This window comes from Bubalus bubalis, chromosome 8 (assembly GCF_019923935.1).
Source record: "Bubalus bubalis isolate 160015118507 breed Murrah chromosome 8, NDDB_SH_1, whole genome shotgun sequence".
NCBI lineage: Eukaryota > Metazoa > Chordata > Mammalia > Artiodactyla > Bovidae > Bubalus > Bubalus bubalis.
In genome coordinates this window covers 18,761,919-18,787,952 of record NC_059164.1, presented here as the reverse complement: position 1 = coordinate 18,787,952, position 26,034 = coordinate 18,761,919, and the positions used below count along the sequence as shown (strand labels likewise).

Here is a 26,034-nt window from a genome sequence, read left to right as displayed (position 1 = left end):
AGATCTATAATTCTCACGTGAAGATCACTGTTCTTAAGAGAGAATGAAGAGAAAGGAGGCACCACTTTCAAAACTTGCTTTGTCTGACTGCTGAGATCAAGGAACATTATTCTCAAGTTACAGTAGGGACCAAACAATTCTAAATTTCTGTCATTTCAATTTGCCACAGTACTAAGTCACTTGTTATTTAGAACCCACATCCTGTTTAATCTGCTTCTCGAGGAGAAGGGGGCAACAGAGGATGAGATGGTTGAATGGTATCATCAACTCAATGGGTATGAGTTTGAGCAAACTCAGGGACATAGTAAATGACAGGGAAGCCTGGCCAGCTGCAGTCCATGGGATCACACAGTCATCAGACACATCTGAGCAACGGAACAACAGATGACCAAGAGTTAAATAAGCAGTCATTCAAAATAAGTAAATTTAAAGACAACGTATTCATTTACATTTACACTCAATCAGTATATTTTGATTATATTATAGAAGAAATTAGGAAGAAAAAGCAAGACTGTACCCAGGGAAAGGTTTCAAATGCAGTCCACACTGGACATGACTGAGTGACTGAGCACATATACATCTATTTTTAATTCCAAAGAATTAGTACTATGCCTTGCTTCTCAAAATATGAATCATGGTTCATAAGCACTGGCATTCACTGGGAGTTAGAAATGAAGAATCTCATGCCCACAACAACATACTGAATTAGAACTTGTCTTTTCACAAGATCCTCAAGTAAGTCATATACACATTAAAGTTTGAAAACAGCCTTTAATACTGACAACACTTACCCAAGTCCTAATTAAAACCTTATGGCTAGCTCTTTGTATAGTCATCTTTCCCCTCTATGACATTCCTTCCTTTTATCCTTCAAATTCTGTCTTCCTACACAATTTCTCCCAAAACTGGTAAGGACCATGTCATATTCATCTTTTCAGACCCAATTAAACTTAATATAATGCATATTACATAGAAATCAAATAAATTTGTTTAAATAAAATAAGTATTTGGATTGAAACTACAAATGAATAACCAGATAATACAAATGATAACACTGACAAAAAGGGTTAAGTTATTGTTCCCTTCTCTAATAATCTATTTTCAATTTGCAAAAATTATGCATAGAGCCATTTCAATAAGGTGATCAAAATTAATAACCACTATTAAAGGAAAAATATTCAAATTACTTATTTTAGTTCTGCTGCTACTGCTAAGTCGCTTCAGTCGTGTCTGACTCTGCACGACCCCACAGACGGCAGCCCACCAGGCTCCGCCGTCCCTGGGATTCCCCAGGCAAAAACACTGGAGTGGGTTGCCATTTCCTTCCCCAATGCATGAAAGTGAAAACTGAAAGTGAAGTCACTCAAATCGTGTCTGACTCTTCACGACCCCATGGACTGCAGCCCACCAGGCTCCTCCGTCCATGGGATTTTCCAGGAAAGAGTACTGGAGTGGGTTGCCATTGCCTTCTCTGAACATCTAAAGAATATTCAAACGGCCTTCACACATTTCTATATTTCTCTTCATTCAACCCATCTTTTATTGAGTCATCTAGTTTTTGAATCATCTACTCACTGAATTAATTTTTAAAGTATATATGTCAATGCTCCAAGTTCATATTCTCAGTTCTTTTAAAAATATATAATTTTTACCATTTCTGATTAATACTTTAAATTTTCAAACATCTGGTTTGATTCCATCAATTGGAAGCTTTACATACCCATGGAAGAGCTAATCTTTAGGTAGGTTGGTAAGGAGTCCAGGGCCCTCAAGGAGGAAGGGGTCCGGGGCTCTCAAGGAGGAGAAAAGGACAAAGGTTTTTTTCCAACATAGCTTTGTCTTAGTCAATATAACAATCTATCTTGCTGAAGGCCAAGTTTCTCCTTAACAAGAACATTCTGACTAATCTTGTTATCTTAAGACATATATTGTGGGAGTGGGTCTGGTAAGACCTTTCTAGTGTTAGCTCTAATCTTGTTAATTTAAGATGTATGTTGTGGGAGCAGGTCTAGTAAAAGTATATAAGGCCTTGATAAGACTAGTGAGTTTCTGGCACTATCCTTCCCCCTTCTGATGTCTATGTCAGAAACTTTCTCTCACTTCTTATACTTTAATAAAACTCTGCTACACATAAGCTACTGAGTGATCAAGCCTGGTCCCTGGTCCTGAAGCTAAATCTTCTTTGGAGATAACAAGTCCGACATCATTCACTGTAAGCTATCACCCATACTGCAGTTACCATCATAAAGTATAAATAATGTCACACTGATCCTATCTCATAACTACTGTTACATATCTCTACATTTATAACTTATTTTATATTTTATGAAAGTAGTATTTTTAAATAACTAAACATTTATAATTAAGTGATTTTAACTTAAGTGCACATATTACAAGAAGGTAATCATTTATGAATTCCTGCAGTAATTTTAAATAACTAAATACAAGAAACCAACATAAACAATTTCTAGCCAGAAAAACAAGGTTGTTACTAGCAACATGAAATTATAGCATCTTAGGGTTCTGAGAAAGCAGGTCACGGAAGTAACTTGATCAGTTGTGATCACACAGCTGATAACTGAGTGAAGGTGAACTTAAAATCCAGGTCTCACAGCTCTCAATTCAGTGATTTTTCTTGCATAATAAATCCAAGATTAATAATTTAATCCCACATAGAAAGAGTAAAACTATCAAAAGAAAGCAAATGTCTTATTCTCACTTGACAGTTAAATAAACTGTAACACTCTTATGTCTAAATCAAAGTTCTTACATTTTGAAACAAGTAAATGAGACAAAGGAGACAAGTTTACCCAAAGGAGTAGAGACCTCAATACCTCAAGCCAACTCTATATTCTACTCAATTTGGTACCCTATACATACAATGACTAACATGATCCATTACCAAAGTGATTTATAGCAAGCTTCTTTAGCAAATATGATATAACTAGCATTTCCAAAAATTAAGAATAAGAGGATTTAATCCAAACAGAATGCATCACAATATCAAGTCCCTCAACCAAGAAACTACTGAGTAGTGGGTTTTTGCCCTCTAGTTTTAATGAAGTGCCAGCAACTGCTGCAATTCACACCAGTCTACAAACAAAACAGACAAAATATGTTAAACATGGTATCTCTAGTGAATCAAAAACATAAGGGGAGTTAAAAAGAAGGAGAAATGACAGGGAGAAAAAAAAAGCTTGCCTCATCCAACAAGTTTCAATAATCAAAGAGCTTGCCCCATCTTAGATGTACATAAGTATTCATAACCAGGTGGTCATTTCATGGTATACATTGAGCCTGACACTACTTTAGAAACAAGATAAAGCAGAAGGGAGAACATAGTGCACGGAAGAAGGAAAAAAAAATATTTAACAAGGTGCTTTAGAACTTAGCACAAATATATTATCTAGACATTCCGAAGGATTGAAAGTTTATTTCCAAATTGAGGTTCCTTTTCAATTATTACACTCTTAAAAGTAAATGGAAGTCTGAAAATCATTCCAAATCTTAACACATTCCTATTTTTTTCTTTGTTATTTTTTTAAGAACTTAATTTGCTCAGGAACACTGACAATCTGAGCTGCTTAGATCCCCTGGCTCTACCTGTCTTTGACACATTTACTTGAAAACAGGAGGCGATAAAAACACCCACAAAGAGTGGCATAATATTAGAGACTATGTATCTAAGTTAGGAAAGAATAAAACATTTGTAACTATAGGCATCATTTTAAAAGCACATCCATCTGAAATAAATAGATATTTCAATAACTTCACTCGTTTAGACTAATAAACTTAACAAATTTTAATTCTGGGTTATTTTAATTTATAACTAAGTCAGATGTATGATTATTTTCCCAAGGTTAGAATGATTCATTTCACAAATGAACTAAATTTAAAACTAAAAGACAGTGTCTCAACATCTTTGATATCATTAAGATGGATTTCACATAGTCATTTGTGCACTGATTTCTCTAAGTCTGACACACCTTTTTGATGACAAATCATCATTTACACAAATGACAATAAATAAGCCACAAGTGTTAAGACAAAACGAAGAATGCCTTCCTATGTTAATTTATATATAAAAAGATAAAATGCTATTTATTAACAAAATTCAAAATTCAATGTTAATTAGGACAATTAAACCTTGAAAACCTCTGTCAGGCTAAAATAGCTTCAAATTTATGCTGAGGAATAAATGTCAGGGCTGTCTTGCAGCTGTTCAAAATGCTTCAATGAAATATATATACAGCATATATTTTTTTTCCTTAAAAATAAGAATTTGTTTTCCAATTAAAAAAATACATTAAAAACAATCATATATTAAAACTCATAAAATATTCAAAAGAAAAACGTTATATACATAAACAATGTGTGAACAAAGCACCGTCTGTTTCTGTTGGCTACAGGCATACAACAGACAGAATGGTGATCACCAAAAATGAGTGTTTTCCCTTCTTGTCAACTGACTATAGAGTTTATTTTTACCTAATTTATATTAACTGGGTTTGGAAAACAGGTGAAAAATAATAAGAATAGCGTGACCTGTTTCACTTAACACTATAAATTAAAATAACCACAAGCCTAAAAAGGTAAAATAAAAGCTACATTTTACATGACAAATGTTTCTGTAACACCCTTCTCATAGGTAATGGCATATTCAAAATAAGGAAAATCCTGAAGCTCTGCCTAGACCTTGTTCTCTTTATTTCATACACCTGGAAATAAACAAAAATGATGACTTTCCAAAAGGCAAAAGCCCAGCAGCAAGCCTGTGGGTTCTGAATAAGATTACTTGACTGAAGGGCACCCACAGTGGCTCTCTTCCAAGTGAGTCAAGGTGAATTAAGTATGGTTTAGTTCGCCAAAAAATTTTTTGCCTAGGTTTCTTCTAAGGATCTATGATAGACACACAGGTTATATTATCTCTTTAGTACTTCAGAGTTCCCCTTGGGTCTGATAATAAACTCAAAACTAACTCTGATATCTAAAGCCCCCCCCCCCCCCCCCCCCCGCACAAAATCCTTTCTTCCCAGAACTATATTAATTAATCAAAATCATTAGCATAAAGATAACAAATAAATTAAGACTTGGGCAATGAATGCCTAGTTGCCTTTAGTCATTTCAATAGGGCTGAATCCAACACTTCTATTATTTTTACTAAACTAGCATCTAAAAATTGTATGTATGAAAAACACATTCCAGATTTTAAAATTTTCTCTGTTAAATAGACTATACAACAGATGTAAAACATATGTGTATGTGTAAAACTATTTTAAAATCAAACGAAAGCAGACTCTCAGATATTTGATTATCTTTCAAATGAAGCTCACCACTTATAACAGACCACTGATTTGTGAAGTAAAATGGAAAACAGATTAATAATGTGTTTAAGTCTATTTCTAGAATAATGATCTATAAGAAAAGGTGAATTCTGAAAAAAATATGGCTTCAGTCAAAGCTGCTAAAAAGTACTTTGACATTTTACTGCATTTATCTTTCCAAAAAAGGAGATACATAAAACAATATAAAAATGTATGAGACAGAAAAAAAGATCTGACAACTTCAAAGAGAGTAGAAGATGATACATTGTGTATAAGAGTATGGAAAGATAGTCCCAACAAGTCCCTCTGGCACTTGTATAAAAGATGAAAAGTCACTAAATGACACAGAGTGTAAAGAAAACGAAAAGAAAATATGAAAGCTTTCAAGTTACATTAAAGTTATTAGAAAATATGCCAAAAAGTACAAACATCAATTTTAAAGTAACTTCAAAAGGAACATGGGTAAGCTAATTTATATTTTCTTCAAAAGTAATTTCCTTGCCTAAAAGCAAGTGAAAAGTTTCTACATTAAAAAAAAAAAAATGCAGAGAAAATGTCTAAATAACAAGATACTTAAAGGGAAGGCTGCCTTTCGAGTAATTCTATAGTTTCACCAATGAAATATGATTAATACATACAAGCAGAAACAAACTAATTTCCTTCTTAACAATAAAAGGCTAGGGAAAAGACTCTTTCAAAGTATACTAAGCTTCTGATACATAGCAACAGTGGAAAAGAACTCATTGGTGAAATACCCACCAAGTACCTACCGTAGTAGGTAACCAGCACATAGTGGTGAACGGGACAGCCTCTGTCCATTTGGGTTCAGAACAAATAATTAAATGTATAATTATTTATAAATTTGGAAAGGGCAACTAAGGTGAAGCATAAAAATAAAGTCACATACTGCACAAAACTTTAATCAAAACTAGTGTTCTAAAATTCAAATTATGCCTATATATCAGTCATAATTTATACTCTTAATAATGATACAAAGTTGATGTAAAACTACATTCACCTTAAAGATGGGTATGGAGAAAATGCTTAACAAAACTGGAAGATAAAATTCTCAAAGGAACACACTTACGTGCGACACTTGTGACCCTCAGGAAGGAAAAAGAAAGAGTTCAGATAGGCAAGAAGATAAAAGAATCAAGGACAGAAGCGAACACGCTACTAAAATAACAAAGGAGGTAGGAAAGATACTGGAACTGTAGTGAAAGCATGATACCTAGATATCCAGGCTGCGAAGTAACTGTGAGGATAAAGATGGTAATTGGATTTGAAATGTAGAAAAGAAACCCCACAACATACTGAGGGCGCATGAACTTTCTTTTAATCATGATTATTTCACACACATGAATCTTAAAATTAAAATCAAATATTATTTCATATAATCCCTACTCAATGCAGAAAAGCCATGATTATTCCAGATAACAAGGCAGAATGTTCCATATAAGACAGTTCTAATTATCAGTTCCAGTTTTACTCTCCAAACATCCTAGCATTCAGGTAATAGAAGTTTAAATATTTAAAGATAAATGAACAGGTCTTTATTATGTTAAAAGTATCCGTTCATTCATCTGTTAAGCTAATAAACATACCAAAAAAAATAATTATAAAGTAACAAGGGCAGCAAAATCAAGTAACTATGTGAATATTCTTTCAATTACTTACTCCTCAGAGTACTTTTCCAGAACTTCATCATACTATCACATTAGGTTTTACTTTCTTAGATCATAAGAGCTAAAATTGAGGGATGATGGCAATAATGACACAGATTAATAACACTTTACAACAGATCTATAATCTGTCACTTTTCCTTTGTTTAAGAGTCCAACTACAATATCATTTTTGCACTATGTAATACAGAACAGATAACAGAAAGGTAGAAGGGGCTGCATCATTTCTTTTTGTTTTAAAATATCAACAGTGTCATTAGCCAACAAAGAAATGTGTATCAAAACCACAATGATATACCCTAAGTGTTCCTGGGCTAAAATCAAGGTGTTGGCAGGCTGCATTCCTTTCTGGAGGTTCTAGGAAGAGAATCACTTTGCTTGCTTTTCCATCCCCTAGAGACTGCCAGCATTCCCTGGACCCTTTCCTCCATCTACAAAGGGTGCATATCTCTGACTCATAATCTATAGTCACATCTCCCTCTTACTTTCAGTTCAGTTGTGTCCAACTCTTTACTACCCCATGGACTGCAGCATACCAGGCTTCCCTGTCCAGCACCAACTCCCGGAGCTTGCTCAAACTCACATCCATCAAGTTGGTGATGCCTTCCAACCATCTCATCCTCTCTTGTCCCCTTCTCCTCCTGTCTTCAATCTTTCCTAGTAGCAGGGTCTTTTCAATGAGTCAGTTCTTTGCATCAGGTGGCCAAAGTATTGGAGTTTCAGCTTCAGCATCAGTCCTTCCAATGAATATTCAGGATTTCCTTTAGGATTGACTGGTTTAATCTCCTTGCAGTCCAAGGGACTCAAGACTATCCTCCAACACCACAGTTCAAAAGCATCAATTCTTCAGCGCTCAGCTTTCTTTATAGTCCAACTCTCATATTCATACATGATTACTGGAAAAACCATAGATTTGACTAGACGGACCTTTGTTGGCAAAGTAATGTCTCTGCTTTTGAATATGCTGTCTAGGTTGGTCATAACTTTTCTTCCAAGGAGCAAGTGTCTTTTAATTTCATGGCTACAGTCACCATCCACAGTGATTGTGGAGCCCAGGAAAATAAAAGCCTCTCACTGTTTTCATTGTTTTCCCATCTATTTGCCATGAAATGATGGGACCAGATGCCATGATCTCCCACAAGAGACTGACCAAGACTTACCTGTAAGTGTCCAGGATTCTCTGGCAGAGGCATGGGTCGGTAGTCTGCTGCAGGGATGGGGGAACTGAGTGCAGCAGCGTGTGCATGGGACCTTCTGAAGGAGGTCACCATTATCTTCATTACCTCCACCATAGTTTGGTCTCAGGTCAAACAACAGGAAGGGAACATAGCCCCATCCTGCCCATCAGAACAAGATCCAGTTTCCCCCTCAGTCAGTCTCTCCCATCAGGAACCTTCCATAAGCCGCTTATCCTTCTCTATCGAAGGGAAGACAGAATGAAAACCACAATCACAGAAAACTAACCAATAGGATAACATGGACCACAGCCTTGTCTAACTCAATGAAACTATGAGCCATGCCATGTAGGGCCACCCAAGACGGACGGGTCATGGTGAAGAGTTCTGACAAAACATAGTCCACTGGAGGAGGGAATGGCAACCACTTCAATACTCTTGCCTTGAGAACTTCATGAACAGTATGAAAAGGAAAAAGAAAGGACACTGAAAGATGAACTCTCCCCAGGTCAGTAGGTGCCCAATATGCTATAGGAGAACAGTAGAAAAATAACTCCAGAAAGAATGAAGGGACAGAGCCAAACCAAAACCAACACTCAGCTGTGGATGTGACTGGTGATGGAAGTAAAGTCCAATGCTGTAAAGAGCAATATTGCACAGGAACCTGGACTGTTAGGTCCACGAATCAAGGCAAATTAGAAGTGAAATTAGAAGTGATCAAACAGGAGATGGCAAGAGTGAACATCGACATTTTAGGAATCAGTGAAGTAAAATGGACTGCATTAGGTGAATTTAACTCAGATGACCATTATGACTACTACTACTGTGGGCAAGAACCCCTTAGAAGAAATGGAGTAGCCATCATAGTCAACAGAAAATTGAGCCCATATAATACTGTTTAATCTTCCCATCTCATGATCCATAACTTGAATTATATCTGCAAAGCCCCTTTTGCCAAGGTAACACATAAAAAGGCTCTGGGGATTAGGACAGGGACATCTTTGTGGGGATAGGGGTATTATTCAGCCTACAACATTGTGGAAATCAAATGTACACACTTAATGAGCTTACGAAAGCTATCATTCTACAGATGGCAATGGGGCATTTAACAGCAGTAACACTTGAAAAATAAAATCCCTAACTATATTACAATCACATAAACTCACATACTATTATTCTCAATGGTGAAAAACTAAAGCATTTCCTCTAAGATCAGGAACAAAACAAGGATGCTCCCTCTCAACATTCTTACTCAACAAAGTTTTGGAAGTCCTAGCTAAGGCAGTCAGAGAAGAAATAAAAGGAATCCAGATCAGAAATGAAGAAGTAAAACTCTATTTGTAGACAACATGATATTATACATAGAAAACCCAAAAGATACAATCAGGAAATTACTAGAGCTAATCAATGAACTTTAAGTAAAGTCACAGGATATAAAATCAATACACAGAAATCACTTGCATTCCTACACACTAACAATGAAAAATCTGAAAGAGAAATTAAGGAATCAGTCCCATTTATCAATGCAACAAAAAGAATAAAATGCCAAGGAATAAACCTACCTAAGAGACAAAAGAGCTTATATACAGAAACTATAAGACACTAATGAAGGAAATCAAAGATAACATAAACAGATGGAGAGATAGTCCATGTTCCTGGGTTGGAAGAATCAATACTGTGAAAATGACTATACTACCAAATGCAATCTTTGGATTCAATGCAATCCCTATCAAATAACCAATGGCATTTTTCACACTTAGAGCAAAATATTTCACAATTCATATGGAAACACATAAGACCCCAAATAGCCAAAGCAATTTTGAGAAAGAAGCATGTTGCTGGAGGAATCAGCCTTCCTGACTTCAAACTATACTACAAAACTAAAGTCATCAAGACAGTATGGTACTGGCACAAAAACAGAACTATAGACCAATGGAATGAGATAAAAGTCCAGAGATAAACCCATGCACCTATGGGCACCTTATCTTTGACAAAGGAAGTAAGAATATACAATGAAGAAAAGATAGTCTCTTCAATCAGTGGTGCTGGGAAAACCAGAGAGAAAAAGAACCAGAGAGACTCTGTACAAGGGGTTTTCAGGCACAGAGAAGGAAGCAATGAGGTAGCAAACAGAAACCAGGAAGCATTAATGCATTCTACTTTCTAAACCATGAGACCCTTAGCCCCTTTCTCCTCACCTGTCCAGGATCCTGACAGTCAAATTAGGAGAAGAGAGACTACTTCTACTGAATTAATGTGGAAAAAACCTATAGATACTGACATTTAGGGAGTTTCCAAAGAAAAAGCCCTGTGATCATAAAATCAACCTTTGGGGGAAACACTGGGCTAACCAGCCCTGCTGCTGCTGCTGCTAAGTCGCTTCAGTCATATCCGACTCTGTGTGACCCCATGGACTTCAGCCCACCAGGCTTCCCCGTCCCTGGGATTCTCCAGGCAAGAACACTGGAGTGGGTTGCCATTTCCTTCTCCAATGCATAAAAGTGAAAAGTGAAAGTGAAGTTCCTCAGTCGTGTCCGACTTAGCGACCCCATGGACTGCAGCCCACCAGGCTCCCCTGTCCATGGGGTTTTCCAGGCAAGAGTACTGGAGTGGGGTGCCATTGCCTTCTCCGAACCAGCCCTATAGGAACTTAATTACCTTTTTTAAAACAAAATATGAGTGGATGACTCCAAAGATTCCTAGGCATCTGAAAGCTTCAACATGAAAAAGATGAACATGAATAGAAATAAGGAAACCAAATGCAGAATACAGAAAAAAAATAAAAATTATAATATTCATAAGGATGTAAAAGAAGTTTTTGTAATCATGAAATAAGAATACTTGCTGTTTTTTAAAGAAATTTGCTATTAAAAGAAACAATGAAAGTACACGGTCATCCTAAATGAGAAAGAGAAAATCTTAAGAGTTTCAAGAGAAGGAAAAAAAAAATGCAGAAAGCAATACTGGGAGCCAGGAGTCAGTCAAGTAATACTTAAAAAAATATGTGGTATTTTATACACAGCCAAATAAGTAATGAAATTATAAAACTTATTTTTAGACATGTAAGATCTCAAAAAACTTATCTCTTATTAATCTTTACTCAGTAAGTCACTGAAAGAGTTGCCCCATCAAGATAAAGGACTAAGTGAAAAAACAAAAACAAAAACAAAAATGAAACTGAAATGCAAGCAACAGGAAATACCATCTTTCAAAGGTTAAAAGAAATTCCCAGGATGATGATGAAACAGAGTTCAAGGGTAACATTAAAAAAAAAAAAATTCACATTAGAACTGGAGGAGAGAGGTCTCAGAGAAAATATTTAAGAAATTATACGACATATGTGACTATATGTAAGACAGTGTATCAGAAATATTTTATAAGGTAGCTGAAGGTTGTGAGAAGACAGTCTTAAAGATAAATTACAAATACAATGAAAGGCAAATAGCTTATTTTTAAACTATTCATTCCTTTCTTTAAAAATAAACTGAATAAGAATCCTCAAAATTTAATTAGTGACATAATCTGACTGTATTCTTTCCTTCGGCACCCACCTCACTCTTGCCTACCCAGCCTTAGACCAGTAATAGGGCAAAAAGTGTGTCAATGTTTAAAAGTTCATAAAGTGTTTACAGAGTTATTCCGTTGTTCTTCGTATTTTATCTCTGGAAAGTTACTATCATGAAGAAGTCAATATAAACCTGGCTAAGTAAAACAATCAAATGTTATCTTGGAAACGAAACAAAAGGAGAACTTAAAAATTTTTTTTAAATAAAATCATGAAAATAAGTTATCCTACACATCTGGTGACCCACCTTCTTGGAATCATTCACACAATTTTTTCAGAAGGAGACAATGATTATAATAAAGGTATAATCCAGAAAGGGAAAAGATAAAGGTTACCAACAAATGTGATCTTTAAAAATAAAACAAAACTAAAAACTCTAAAATATAATTACAAAATATTACCAAAATTTCCAGATTATTTGAATGTCAATGTGTATATTTTAACCCTCCCATAAACAGTGTTAGGGATAGAAAAAAAATACAATTCTGAAATTTAGAAAGAGACTTTTGGTTCTAGAAAAGATTGCAGATCATCTATTTTATAAATGAGGATACTGAGTGCAAACAAGATAAGTAAATTACTTATTCAAGGTCACACAAAGGGTTACTGGCAGAGTATGGACTAAAATTCTAATCTACCATGTGCTAGTCCAGGAACTTTCCACCACGTACCATGCTATCTTATAGGTTTTGAGGCTATCTAAAACACTCAAGAATTTGATTTTCTACCATTTATCTTTTAAAGGGAATAATGCTACAAAGAAATTGTCCTAGAGAGGAAAATACCACTACAGTTACAATGGTTCATTATTTTCTCAAGCATAATTAGAAGTCATATCTAAATATAAGATATTTTCAACTAAATAAATATAAGAAAGTTATTTAAGTTAAAAAAAAAAACCTCTTCAATCAATATACTAATGATCAAAATTTCCTTAACACAGGAATAATTTAAAGAGAAATGAGCTATCCTAAAAAAATGTTCATATCTATTTATATGAAAAAATTAAATAACTGAAATATTGAGGCTTTTTGCTGAAGGTGCTTTAACTCATTAATCATCAATAATTTTAATTGATAAGTAAATCTGTACTAACATTAGCTATTAAGATTTGATCCAATTAACTTATTTAAAATTTTACAGTTACTAATGCAAGGAGCTGTTGCCAGCCATCAAGATGCTCATAAAAACATGTAAAAAAGACAAGACACAGGTGTTACTGATAACCATATGTGGTTCAAAATTTATACACTAAATTTTATGCTAAAGTCTCCAAAGCTTTTACACGTGTTCAGCTTGCTGTTATTTTAAAAATTTCAACTTCTTTAATACCAAGGTTTTCAGCAGTGGACAATAAGGACTTTCTCGGGAGAATAGTTTCCTACTATTGACAGCAATAATAGTCACGTTGTCGCCTTTGTTGCTTACCTCAATCTTTTGTCTTTCCTCTTCCATTTCAGTTAGCATGTTATCTGCTAGTGTAATTTAATGTCCCCCTCATATGGACACTTTACCTTCTAATTTATAAAATATTACATTATTTGAGGGTCAACTTTCTATCAGTAGTTCTTTGAGGACACAGACCATGTCTTCATTTTAGTGTTCTATTCAGCATCTATTGCCCAGTGCCTTACCTCATTAGTTGCTCAATGGATATATGTTGAAAAAATTAATCTGATCATGGTTCAAGAGTAGGACAAGGGGTCACAAAGACCACAGAACATGGAAAGACCGAGATATCCATGTAGCCATTTTTTACTGCTTAATATAAAGAACTATTCAACTCAGGAATAAATACGACCAAAGCACTCACGTAAAAGGTAATTCCCTACAATTTTGACAACTGTGAAGAAAATGTAACTTCAATTCATGTTCTTATATACTACACACAAAAGTTCATCTTTACTGCACTCTGAAAGCTTACCTAAGAGGACAAAATTAATTAAAGATCAAACCACTGAGGCTGAGAATTGTGTTGTATGCATTACAAGTCACTATCTACCTTCTACATGATGTGAGATAAAGCTGAAAATAAGCAAAATCAGAGAAGATGAAATAACTACAGAATTACTGGGATCTCTAAAGGTGTGAGAAAGCACTTACGTGTTAAAACTAGAATATTATTAAATCGTAAAACAGTCTGTCTGATCAGTTCAGTTCAGTCGCTCAGTAGTGTCTGACTCTTTGCAACCCCATGAACCGCAGCACGCCAGGCCTCCCTGTCCATCACCAACTCCTGGAGTCCACCCAAAGCCATGTCCATTGAGTTGGTGATGCCATCCAACCATCTCATCCTCTGTCATCCCCTTCTCCTCCTGCCCTCAATCTTTCCCAGCATCAGGGTCTTTTCAAATGAGTCAGCTTTTAGCATTAGGTGGCCAAAGTACTGGAATTTCAGCTTTAGCATCAGTCCTTCCAATGAACACCCAGGCCTGATCTCCTTTAGGATGGACTGGTTGGATCTTCTTGCAGTCCAAAGGACTGAAAGTAAACGTATCACTTATCAGTAAAACAGCAATCCACAAGGTCAACAATATTACAAGTTGTTCTGGCTCAATGACAGAGACACAAACTGGAAAGGTGGAAGAAAGAAAAAGAAACTATTTGAAATTAGTAAAAAGAAAGTACTATAATAAAAGGTCATAGTTGAAAGATATTACATTGTCTTATGTAATATAAGAATCAAAGGGAAAACAATATATGAAGTATGGTCATTTTACATTTAAAGGTGGAAAGAAAAGGGAGTAAGGAGTGGGGTGGGGGAAGGAGTCTGGAAGTGTTACTTTTCATGGCACGTACCACATGCGAAGTATCACTACATTAAGCTGCAGTAGGTTATTATGCTAGATCGTCTGTGGTCAATCTGGCAGACACACCACCAACACTACCACCTCCTTGTTTATGCAGTCTAAGGCTGGAAACCACATTTCCCACAATATCCTGGTCTGTACAGTTTCATGACAGCACCTCATATTTGAAGCAGATAAGTAAAGTGAAGGCCAGTTTTCCTCAAGAAGTAACAGGGCTCAGGTGCTTGGTTTTTTCAGATGCTGCAGCCCTGCAGACCTTTACATCAGCTCCCACTTCACAGTCCTGACAGGTTTTGCAGACCTTCCCACAAATACTGACTTTTCTACCCACTTACTACCAGTGATGTTCACGCTGAGGTCTTCACCAAAGTTCTCTGATCTAATGTCAGCTCCTACCCTCTGCTCAGTGCTTCAGGATAATTTCACTGACAGTCTCTTTGATGTTCAGCAGAGCTCCTTCAATCTATGGTGATCTTTTCTTGACATTCAGGCCCTCAACTGTGATATAAGGCCAAAATTCTTTATGGAATGCCTTCCATTCTCCAGACCAAATTCTTAATTACTAAGCTGCTGGAAGCATGAAGGTCCTGTGATTCTAGCCCAAGAAAGTCCAGGAAAGGATCTTGTCTAGAAAGGCAGCCTAATAAAGTAATTAAAGGGCTCAGGATATAGTAGTTAAATCGGATTCTTGGTCCTACCACTTTGAAGCTGTATGTCCTTAGATAGGTAACTTAAATTCTCTGCCTCAGTTTCTCCTTTGGCAGTGATATTAGCAATGGCAATGATATTAGTAACTAATTCATAGAATAGCTATGACAAATGAATAAATATTAAATACATACTAAAGAATAGTAAAGTTTATTAAAATATGCTTTTCAACCCTCTTCCTTCTTTAAACTTACTCCTCCTATTTGTACCCAGTAATAAAAGAGAATAATGGTTACTAAGACACTGAAATACTGGAGATGGGATATTTATGAGCCAATGGAAGAAGTGTTACAAAGTCTTATCTCTGGAGCAGGAAACCATATGTGAAGAATTTTATAAAATTAGATCATTCCTGTTTTATTTATTAATACTTGAATTATATGCTATGTGTCTTGAACCATCTCCATACTACTTTTCTGTATGACTCATTCATCATTTTTTTTCTTATTCTCTGACAGATACACCTATAGAAATGTCAAATAATCAAAGTTCAAAATATACACTCTTCTAATAAAGACAGATTCAAGGCATGTGAATTAAGTTGGAGAAAGAGAATGCTGGGAAAAGAATTATAACAGACTTCGGATTTTTAAAATTCTTACAACAAAAAAAAGTATTCATATTACATTTATAGTTAAAACTCAATTAAAAAATTATTCTTTCAGAATGATGAATTTCTGAAACACTGATAATTTAGCAATTAAATATGCGATAACATTAAAATACAAAACAGAATCTCCATGTTTTATAGGAAGGATATTTTCTGAAAGTATACTATCTCCATTCTTATACAAATACCTCTTTTAACCCATTAAAAAAAAAACACTAAATCTTTAACACTATAATTTTTTTCAAGTAACTTTTCTGGTTAATCTTTTTATGATCTTTGGGTAGAAAATATTTCTAATAGAAAAAAATAGTACTGAGACTACTTGCTTTGAAAAGCATCTAGATCTTATTGAATCTACTGTTTCAAAACATGATATATCCTTTCAGATTTCTATATATTCTTATTAAGGAAATCAGAGTAGAATGAAATAAAAAATGGCTTTCTTCAGTATCCAAATAATACAAATAAAGTAAGATTTAACAAAGTGTTCTACTCCCTGTTGCACCCTTTGGTCATGATAAATGGCAACTGCCTGTCAGCAGGAAAAGTGGTTGCCATTTTTCTAGTAGTAGCTTTGTTTTGCACCAAAGAGGCACTGGAGCACAAAGACTGAGTCTATGGGCTCATCTTTCTTAACAGTGATCAAACCAAGTGAACAAATCAAAAGATATTCATTGCTTAATCAAAAAAGTTGAGATGCAATAAGTCAAATGTTTTAGGTTCAGTTTGGGATAACTAGTTAGGAAAGGGAAAAAAATGTTAAAAAAACCGCCATGCACTTCTCCAATTTCACTCAATACTCCTTTTTTCCCACAGCAGGTTTCACAGTACTCAATGTGGTAGAAAAAATACAAACCAAAATAGAGAACAGTAAAATAAACATATACTGGTAGCTCACATATACACATGCCATCAGTGTACTTATTGCTTTGCTGCTTCTAATTTTTTCTTTTCTGATTTTTTAAAATATCAATTTCCTGAAGGTAAAATAATCTGCAAATGTTTTATTAACTTCTACAGCATTATACTGTGATTGACAAGAGGGCTGCCAACACTCCTGCACAAGCTTGAAAAGGAAAACAGTTCACACCCAATTGAAAGTACAAAGAAAAACAGTGTTAAATGTAATATTTAATGTGAAGGAACTCAGTTTTGAGAATCAGTAAGTGGATATGTGTCTGGCGGCTCATAGGTAACACTATGCTGTGGAAAGACACATGACCATTCTGGTACCAGATGAGAGTATCACATTCCCAACTATGTTATCTAACGATCAAATGCTTTTACAACTATTTCATTTGCACCACAACTAAATGCTCTTCTACAGACCTCAGAAAAGACACTACTTCTTAATTTAGCTGCTGCTGCTGCTAAGCCGCTTCAGTCGTGTCCGACTCTGTGCGACCCCATAGACGGCAGCCCACCAGGCTCCCCCGTCCCTGGGATTCTCCAGGCAAGAACACTGGAGTGGGTTGCCATTTCCTTTTCCAATGCATGAAAGTGAAAAGTGAAAGTGAAGTCGCTCAGTTGTGTCCGACCCTCAGCGACCCCATGGACCGCAGCCTTCCAGGCTCCTCCGTCCGTGGGATTTTCCAGGCAAGAGTGCTGGAGTGGGGTGCCAGCTATCTGGGTTCAATTCCTATTCTTACTATCTGTAAGATCATAGGTAAATTACTGAAGGTTTCTGTGCCTGAGTAATACAGAAGTTATAATACCTAAATACTAATTTTTTTAAGGGGGAGTAGGATGGAGGATTACTACAGTGTCTGGTATATGATCAATCCTCAGAAAATGTTAGGTATTATTACTATTAAACCATTTTATGTAAGAGTAAACATATACTCACATCCACTTCTGACTTACCTACCTTTGAAAAATGTTATGAAGTAAAATAGCCAAAGGTCAAATAATAGGAAGAAATATAAAATAATAAAGTAGTTGGATTCGTTAGCAGTATAGATAAAAAGACATTAAATTATTACCAGGAACACGCTAGTATTTACAAACACTCCAACACATGAAGGCCTTCCTTCTCCCTTTTACTCCCTTACTACCATGATGCTATTTTTAAACATAAAGATATAAAGTATATATATAAAGTATGTTTATAAAGTATAAAAGGAGAGAAATTAATAACAGAGGATAAGGAAACTAATCAATAAAAATGGAACTTCAATCTACAGCAGCTCTGATCATTTTTTATTTTCAATGGTTCTTGGACAATTCCACAGAGACAGACATCAAAATAAGAGATTAAAGTTCTGTCCACTTAATTATACTATAAAGTCTTAATTTTTAAAAAATAAAATCATTCTAACAGAATATCAATTCATACACCCCACAATATGGGTTTCTGAAAGAAGATGAAATCATTTCAACTAGCATGAAAGAACCCCAAACTACTTTCTAAAAATTGTGCTATCACTATAATCCAATGGAACATAATAAATTTAACAGAAATGGAAACTTGGAGAACAAATGATCATTTGAACTGTTTTACTGAGTGAGATACTATTTTGAAATGAGAAACTGAAGTTTAAGGTCTGTCATGAATCCTCTATGTCACAAGGGTAAAATTTTCTTCAAAATTTTGACAGAATAATATGACTACTGTAAAATGAACTTTTACACAAAGAAACTAGAGACAAAGAATTTGATGAAAGGCACTGGACTAAACTGGAAAACTCAAAAACGTTCTTATAATTCTAGGCTAAAAAGCAGACAGGTAAATCAGAAAAAAATGGCATCTTGTTTTATCTTAAGTAACAATGAACTATGGACACACAAATATCACTATAATATGTTCAAAATTTCCCTCTATATGATAACTCCAAAGTTAATGGTAATATCATTCCTAAAGATTTCTTTAAACAATAAAGAAACTAGAAAAAATGTTTCCTAAGAAGATAATCTATGCAAACACAGACATAAGAAGTAATAACAGCTTTTTCTCTAAGATCTTAAGAACAGCTGCAGATAATAGCATCAAAAGTTACAGAAGAATATTTTAGAAATAGAAATAAACAGGCTTATTTAAAGAAATAAAATTCTAGTTCATCTGTAAACAAAATATATTTGTGAAATCTAAAAAATGTTTTAAACTAGAGGAAATTATAAGAAAAACTATTTCAAATTGATCAATTTAGAACACCCAAAACTAAATATTTCAATTATCTAAAAGATAATAATTCCCAGATTCGCCTCATCAATTTCAAATGAATGTATAACACAAAACTGAATGAAATAATCTAGGTTATTTCTCTTAAAATCTTTTAAGTGATTATAATATAGATGGATACTACAGATTAAAAAAAAAAAACTTTTCAAAAAACTGTTACTGTAAGGGAAAGAAAAAATTAAGACTAAAACCAAACAGACAACAAAACAGATGAATTTGACAACTATCCCTAAGTATATTTACATCTCCCTTAGGTGTAGGCAGATTTGTAAAATGTGCCTGCCTTGGCTCAAGGTAAGTCAGTGAAAAATGTCTCCCCTAAGAATTCATAACTGCAAGCCATTGCTCATGGCTTTGGAGTAGAAATTAACGATATTCATGTAGTGGAAGAGACACACAGGACAAACTTTTATTAAAATGGCCTTAGGCTGGTAGAGCTCCCAGGCACCTGGAAATAACTAACGTAAATGTTTTCTGGAAAAACTTTTTAAAACTCTGACCTGAGAGAATTTTTTCTAAGAATAGGCTAACAACCTGATAGAAAAGCTGAATAAGATTTGCACATACAACCAACCAAAAATATATAGATGCTCTAAGTCAACTAAGTATTGAGAGAAATGCAAAATAAAATGACTCTCTACTATTTACATATATCACACTGGAAAGCATTATAACACTGGACAAACCAAGTTTGGCAGAAAAAGTAATATTACTCATTGCTAGTATAAGTGTAACCTGGTTTGGAAAATATTGCACTTACCCAGCAAAACTGGGTGCCAATATCCCGTAACTAAGCAAATCCATACTTTGCTATATACCCTCACTCCTTGTTACCAAGCTGCAGAAGAGATTTAGAATAATATTTAAAGTGAGGTTGTTTATAAAAGCGAAAAGATGGAGGGCTTCCCTGGTGGCTCAGAATTCACCTGCAAATGCAGGAGACACAGGTTTGGTCTTTCATCTGGGAAGATCCACATCCCATGGAGCAACAAAGCTTGTGCATCACAACTATTGACTACGACTGAGCGACTTCACTCACTCACTCACTCTAGAGCCCGGGAACCACAAGTGCAGCCAAAAACTGAAGCCCGTGCACTCTCGAGCATGTGCTCTGCAACAGAAAAGCCATCAGAATGAGAAACCCTCACACCACAACTAGACAGTACCCCTGCTTGCCACAACTAGAGAAAAGCCCACATAGCAATAAAGACCCAGCAGAGCTAAAAATAAATAAATAAAATTATTATAAGTAAAAAAGTGGAAACAAAACTGCCGAACTATTAACTTTGACAACAAAGGTCCGTCTAGTCAAGGCTATGGTTTCTCCAATAGTCATGTATGGATGTGAGAGTTGAACTATAAAGAAAGCTGAGCACCAAAGAATTGATGCTTTTGAACTGTGGTGTTGGAGAAGACTCTTGAGAGTCCCTTGGACTGCAAGGAGATCCAACCAGTCCATCCTAAAGGAGATCAGTCCTGGGTGTTCACTGGAGGGACTAATGTTGAAGCTGAAACTCCAATACTTTGGCCACCTGATGTGGAGAGCTGACTCATTTGAAAAGACCCTGATGCTGGGAAAGATTGAGGGCAGGAGGAGAAAGGGATGACAGAGGATGAGATGGTTGGATGGCATCACCGACTCAATGGACATGAGTTTGGGTCGGCTCCAGGAGTTGGTGATGGACAGGGAGGCCTGGCGTGTTGCAGTTCATGGGGTCACAAAGAGTCGAACATGACTGAGCAACTGAACTGAACTGAACTGTTAATCATCTATTTTCAATAAAAAATGACATACTGGTGAAAATAAATGAGCTACAATTACACATGTCAGCATGTACGAATCAATCAAGGTAAAGTTGGTCAAAGTATCAAATAATGGGGAGAAAACAGTTTGACTCAATTTACGCAAAATTCAAACTGTGCAAAACTATGTATTACTTATGAATACACACACACACGATGGTGGTAGTTTAGTCACTAAGTCGAGTCTGACCCTTGTGACCCCACCACACTGTAGCCTGCCAGGCTCCTCTGTTCATGGGATTTCCCACGCAAGAATACTGGAGTGGGTTGCCATTTCCTTCTCCAGTATACATACATAAATACATATAAAAAATGGAGTGAATAAAAAACACAAACTTGAGAAAGGAGGTTATCTCTAGACTACATGGATGGTGAAGTGAGTCCTGAGGGATTCAAAGGTGACTTCATAGGTTTTGGTAATGTTCTGTCTTTAAAGTAGGTTTGTGAACACAATAGATCTTCATTATTATTGTACTTTGTATTGAATATGTAAACTATACATTCTCATGTGTAACTAGTATAGTATATTTCATAATATAAAACAGTAAACTGTTAAGAAAAACCAAAAGCAATATATTTCTTTCATTGGCTACTGAGTATACGCTTGCCCTTTGTCTTTCTCACCCTTTAAATTTTGACCTCAGAGTTTTGTAAGGGTTATTATGACTACTAGGGAATAAATTACCGTGTTTCTTATTGGAATCTTCTTGGGTTCTGGAGGCATATCCTGTGGAACAAATTTCACTGGTTCCTTAATCTGCCTCCTTGATCGTTTGGTCCCATCTGGTAAGGTTTCCATGGCCATCTCTGCTTCCATGTCACTGCTCCCTGCCTGGTCACATTCAGAACACTGCCTACATAAAGAAAAAAATATTATTTCATACATTTATTTTTACCTTCCAGCATTAGCCATGGTTTCTATAAATACAAAATGCAGGTATATGTTTAGAATATATGAAAATGTACACAGGAACATGTGACCATAGGCATATAATAACCATACATACAGAAAACCACAAACATTCCTTTAAGAGAAAAAACAATACATGTAAAATGTCCAAAGCAATTTCATGTATCCCTAATAAGTATCATAAAAACACATGTAATACTGCCATATATTTATGTGAATGAATGTAAGAGGCCCAGTACTGATTAAAAAGATAGTTTCCCTTAGGAAATCGTGATTTTTTCCTCAAATGATACACATTGTGACACCAGAAAATCAAAGTCATTCTTTGACCAACTCTATTTGTCACAGCTATAATATCCCTGCATCTTAATTAATGGCAAGCTGTGCTGAATATACCAACAGAGAAAATTCTGTAAAAATTCATACCTCTCACTCATTAGCACTGTAATTTAATACCAAATTAGTATTTATTTTAACAGCTTTAAATTTTGAACTCCAATAACAGAATTAAATACAAAGTATCATGTGTGGCTAATACAAATGCACTATTCAGTTCAGTTCAGTTTAGTCGCTCAGTTGTGTCTGACTCTGAGACTCCATGAATTGCAGCACACCAGACCTCCCTATCCATCACCAACTCCCGGAGTTCACTCAGACTCACGTCCATCAACTCAGTGATGCCATCCAGCCATCTCATCCTCTGTCATCCCCTTCTTCTCCTGCCCCCAATCCCTCCCAGCATCAGAGTCTTTTCCAATGAGTCAACTCTTCGCATGAGGTGCCCAAAGTACTGGAGTTTCAGCTTTAGCATCATTCCTTCCAAAGAACACCCAGGGCTGATCTCCTTTAGAATGGACTGGTTGGATCTCCTTGCAGTCCAAGGGACTCTCAAGAGTCTTCTCCAACACCACAGTTCAAAAGCATCAATTCTTCAGCGCTCAGCTTTCTTCACAGTCCAACTCTGATATCCATACATGACCACTGGAAAAACCATAGCCTTGACTAGATGGACCTTTGTTGGCAAAGTAATGTCTCTGCTTTTGAATATGCTATCTAGGTTGGTCATAACTTTTCTTCCAAGGAGTAAGCGTCTTTTAATTTCATGGCTGCAGTCACCATCTGCAGTGATTTTGGAGCCCAGAAAAATAAAGTCAGCCACTGTTCCACTGTTTCCCCATATATTTCCCATGAAGTGATGGGACCAGATGCCATGATCTTCGTTTTCTGAATGTTGAGCTTTAAGCCAACTTTTTCACTCTCCTCTTTCACTTTCATCAAAAGGCTTTTTAGTTCCTCTTCACTTTCTGCCACAAGGGTGGTGTCATCTGCATATCTGAGGTTATTGATATTTCTCCTGGCAATCTTAATTCCAGCTTATGCTTCTTTCACCCCAGTGTTTCTCATGATGTACTCTGCATATAAGTTAAATAAGCAGGGTGACAATATACAGCCTTTACGTACTCCTTTTCCTATTTGGGACCAGTCTTGTTGTTCCACGTCCAGTTCTAACCGTTGCTTCCTGACCTGCACATAGATTTCTCAAGAGGCAGGTCAGGTGGTCTGGTATTCCCAGCTCTTTCAGAATTTTCTATTGGTAACATGCAATTAAAATTTAAGGTATTACTTTTAATATCTTAAAATTTTCATTTAAGCAAAAATTTTAACACTAAAAAATTTGACCTGTAGGAGTCAATTATCATTAGTTACCTAAAGATTTTTATATAACTGTTGTTAAAAACCAAGCACTTTATTCTTTGGATTCATATATTACCATCAAATAAAAATATTTTTAACATACATGTATTTCTGTGATATGGAAACAAGTACCTTTTTAGAATGAATCACTGTAGGGACTTTTTTGTTTGTTTTTTAAGTGACTTGTTTCCCCTTTTGTTTCTCAGTTTGTAACTATATTCCTTGTCAGGACAGTCTCTAGCTTCTCAAGCTCATCCCCACCAAAAGTTAATACATTTAGGTGACAAAGAAACTTGCTTTAGAGCACTCAGATAAATGAAAATGTTATGCTCTGAAAACCACAAAACACTGAACAACTCAAAAAAATCTAAAAAAAAATCTAACTGCTAAGGCAGAAATTTATTTCTATTTCAAGGCAACTGCTACACAATACTTGTAGTACATAAACTCAATATAGATGAAAACACTATTTGCAGCTCTTTCAACAATCTGTTAAACACTACAGTCCTCATTTTATAAATAGCCTTTAAAATATGAAAAAGCAGCTCTGCTACCTTAACTGGTACACAAGATCCTAAGAAATAGGATGTTTAAAGTAATAATAATGAAAATTCATGTTAGGAATTTATGCCAAAGGACTACCTTCATACTGAAATACTACGAGATTTTTCTCAGTTTGCTATATATTCTTGATCCTTAGCACTATACACTCCAACTTATGTTAAGGAGGTTTTTAAATCTTTATTATTAAAGGGAAATAATTTCATTGTATATGTGTGCTGTGTGCTTAGGCACTCAGTCACGTGCGACTCTTTGCAACCCCATGGACAGTAGTCCACCAGGCTCCTCTGTCCATGGGGATTCTCCAGGTAAGAATACTGGAATGGGTTGCCATTTCCTTCTCCAATATACCTAAATAAATACATATAAAAAATGGAGTGAAGCCCTTTTAAAAATCTTTATTATTAAAGAAAAACAATGTCATTGTATAATAATGCTAAAACACATCCATGATTATGACAAAGTTCCCTGGCCCTGAAGACTACCAAACTGGTTTTCAACTTAGAAACGCACATAGGATACTTATTAACACTGCTGATATTCTAATACGTGACAGCAGTTTCTCTTAAATTCTGGTTTCAAAAGCACTCACAAATCAGAAGTAATACATCCCACTATATTTGAAAAGAGTTGACCAGTATGACTGTCTCCAGGCAAATTGATAAAAGAGCACTATGAAAAAGATGGGCTTCTCTCATAGCTCAGCTGGTGAAGAGTCCACCCGCAATGCAGGAGACCCCAGTTTGATTCCTGGGTCAGGAAGATCCACTAGAGAAGGGATAGACTACCCACTCCAGTATTCTTGGGCTTCCCTCGCGGCTCAGCTGGTAAAGAATCCACCTGCAATGCAGGAGACCTGGGTTCAACCTCTGGGTTGGGAAGATCCCCTGGACAAGGGAAAGGCTACAGACTTCAGTATTCTGGACTGGAGAATTCCATAGACTATATAGTCCATGGGGTCGCAAAGAGTCGGACATGACTGAGAGACTTCCGCTTCACTTCATGAGAAAGTAATCATGTGAAAATGGTGAAAGAATGTGAGCTTCTTAATAAAATGGACAGACGTAGGTTTATGAAATAAAACAATGAGTTCAGAAAATATGCTTTAATGTATTTGATAAATAAACACCTTTTTGTACAGATTATCATTTAAGATTGGGGTCTAGTCTTTTCTAAAACTAGAAGTTGTGTAAAATTTGTATAAAAAGAATAGTCATGTGCCTTCCAAAGCTCTCCATGACCTATATTCTTCCTATACAGAATCAATCTATTAGAATTTGAACATCTGTCTTTCTCTTGGATTAAAATTAAGGAAAGAATAAAACTTATAAGTATCATAAACTTTTATCAAACATCTGTAGTGATTCCACATGCCTAAGTTAATGAAAAAATTCAGAAACGTAAGTCAAATGTTTCTAGATTTACAAAGAATGGTTGAATTTTAATACACAACTAGCCACAAGTAAAGCCTTTGGTGACACTAATTTAGAAACAAAATACTAAACTACATTTAAAGCATGAATATGGAGGCAAATTCTTGATAAAGAACAAAAATAAAGAATTTGAAAAAATGTTATAATAAAGAGAATTATAAACACACTAAACAGAATTCATGCCTTAAGAAACCACTGCTAAGATATTAAAATAGCCTCAATTAACTTAAATTCATTTATCAAAAAAATTGCTACATCTCTATACATATAATACTGTAATAAACATTTATGTCTGAAGCATTCTTACCACAAAAAATGATAACTATGTGAGGTGACAAATATGCTAATTAGCTTGATCGTGGTGATTATTTCACAGTGTATACATATATTAAATCATTATGTTGCAAACCTTAAATATACACAACTTTTAAATGCCAATATGTCAATATTATTGGAAAACATTATAAAATTTTCAATTAAAAATATACTGAAAACTTTATTATGCATCAAATATGTTCTAACACTTAATCTAATACTGTTGAAACTAAGAGCAACACCAGTTCTAACATGTACATGCTCT

At 35.4% G+C, this 26,034-nt stretch overlaps 1 protein-coding gene across 11 annotated transcripts in view; it reads right to left on the bottom strand.

Moving 5' to 3' along the window:
* Positions 1-26,034, bottom strand: part of PHF14 (PHD finger protein 14) — a 196,709-nt gene that overhangs the window by 107,035 nt on the left and 63,640 nt on the right. For all 11 annotated transcript variants that reach the window (XM_045166355.1, XM_025290903.3, XM_025290904.3 and 8 more), the window contains exon 14: positions 21,541-21,709. In XM_045166355.1, coding sequence (XP_045022290.1) covers positions 21,541-21,709 — 169 coding nt within the window. The remainder of the gene's footprint in view (positions 1-21,540; positions 21,710-26,034) is intronic.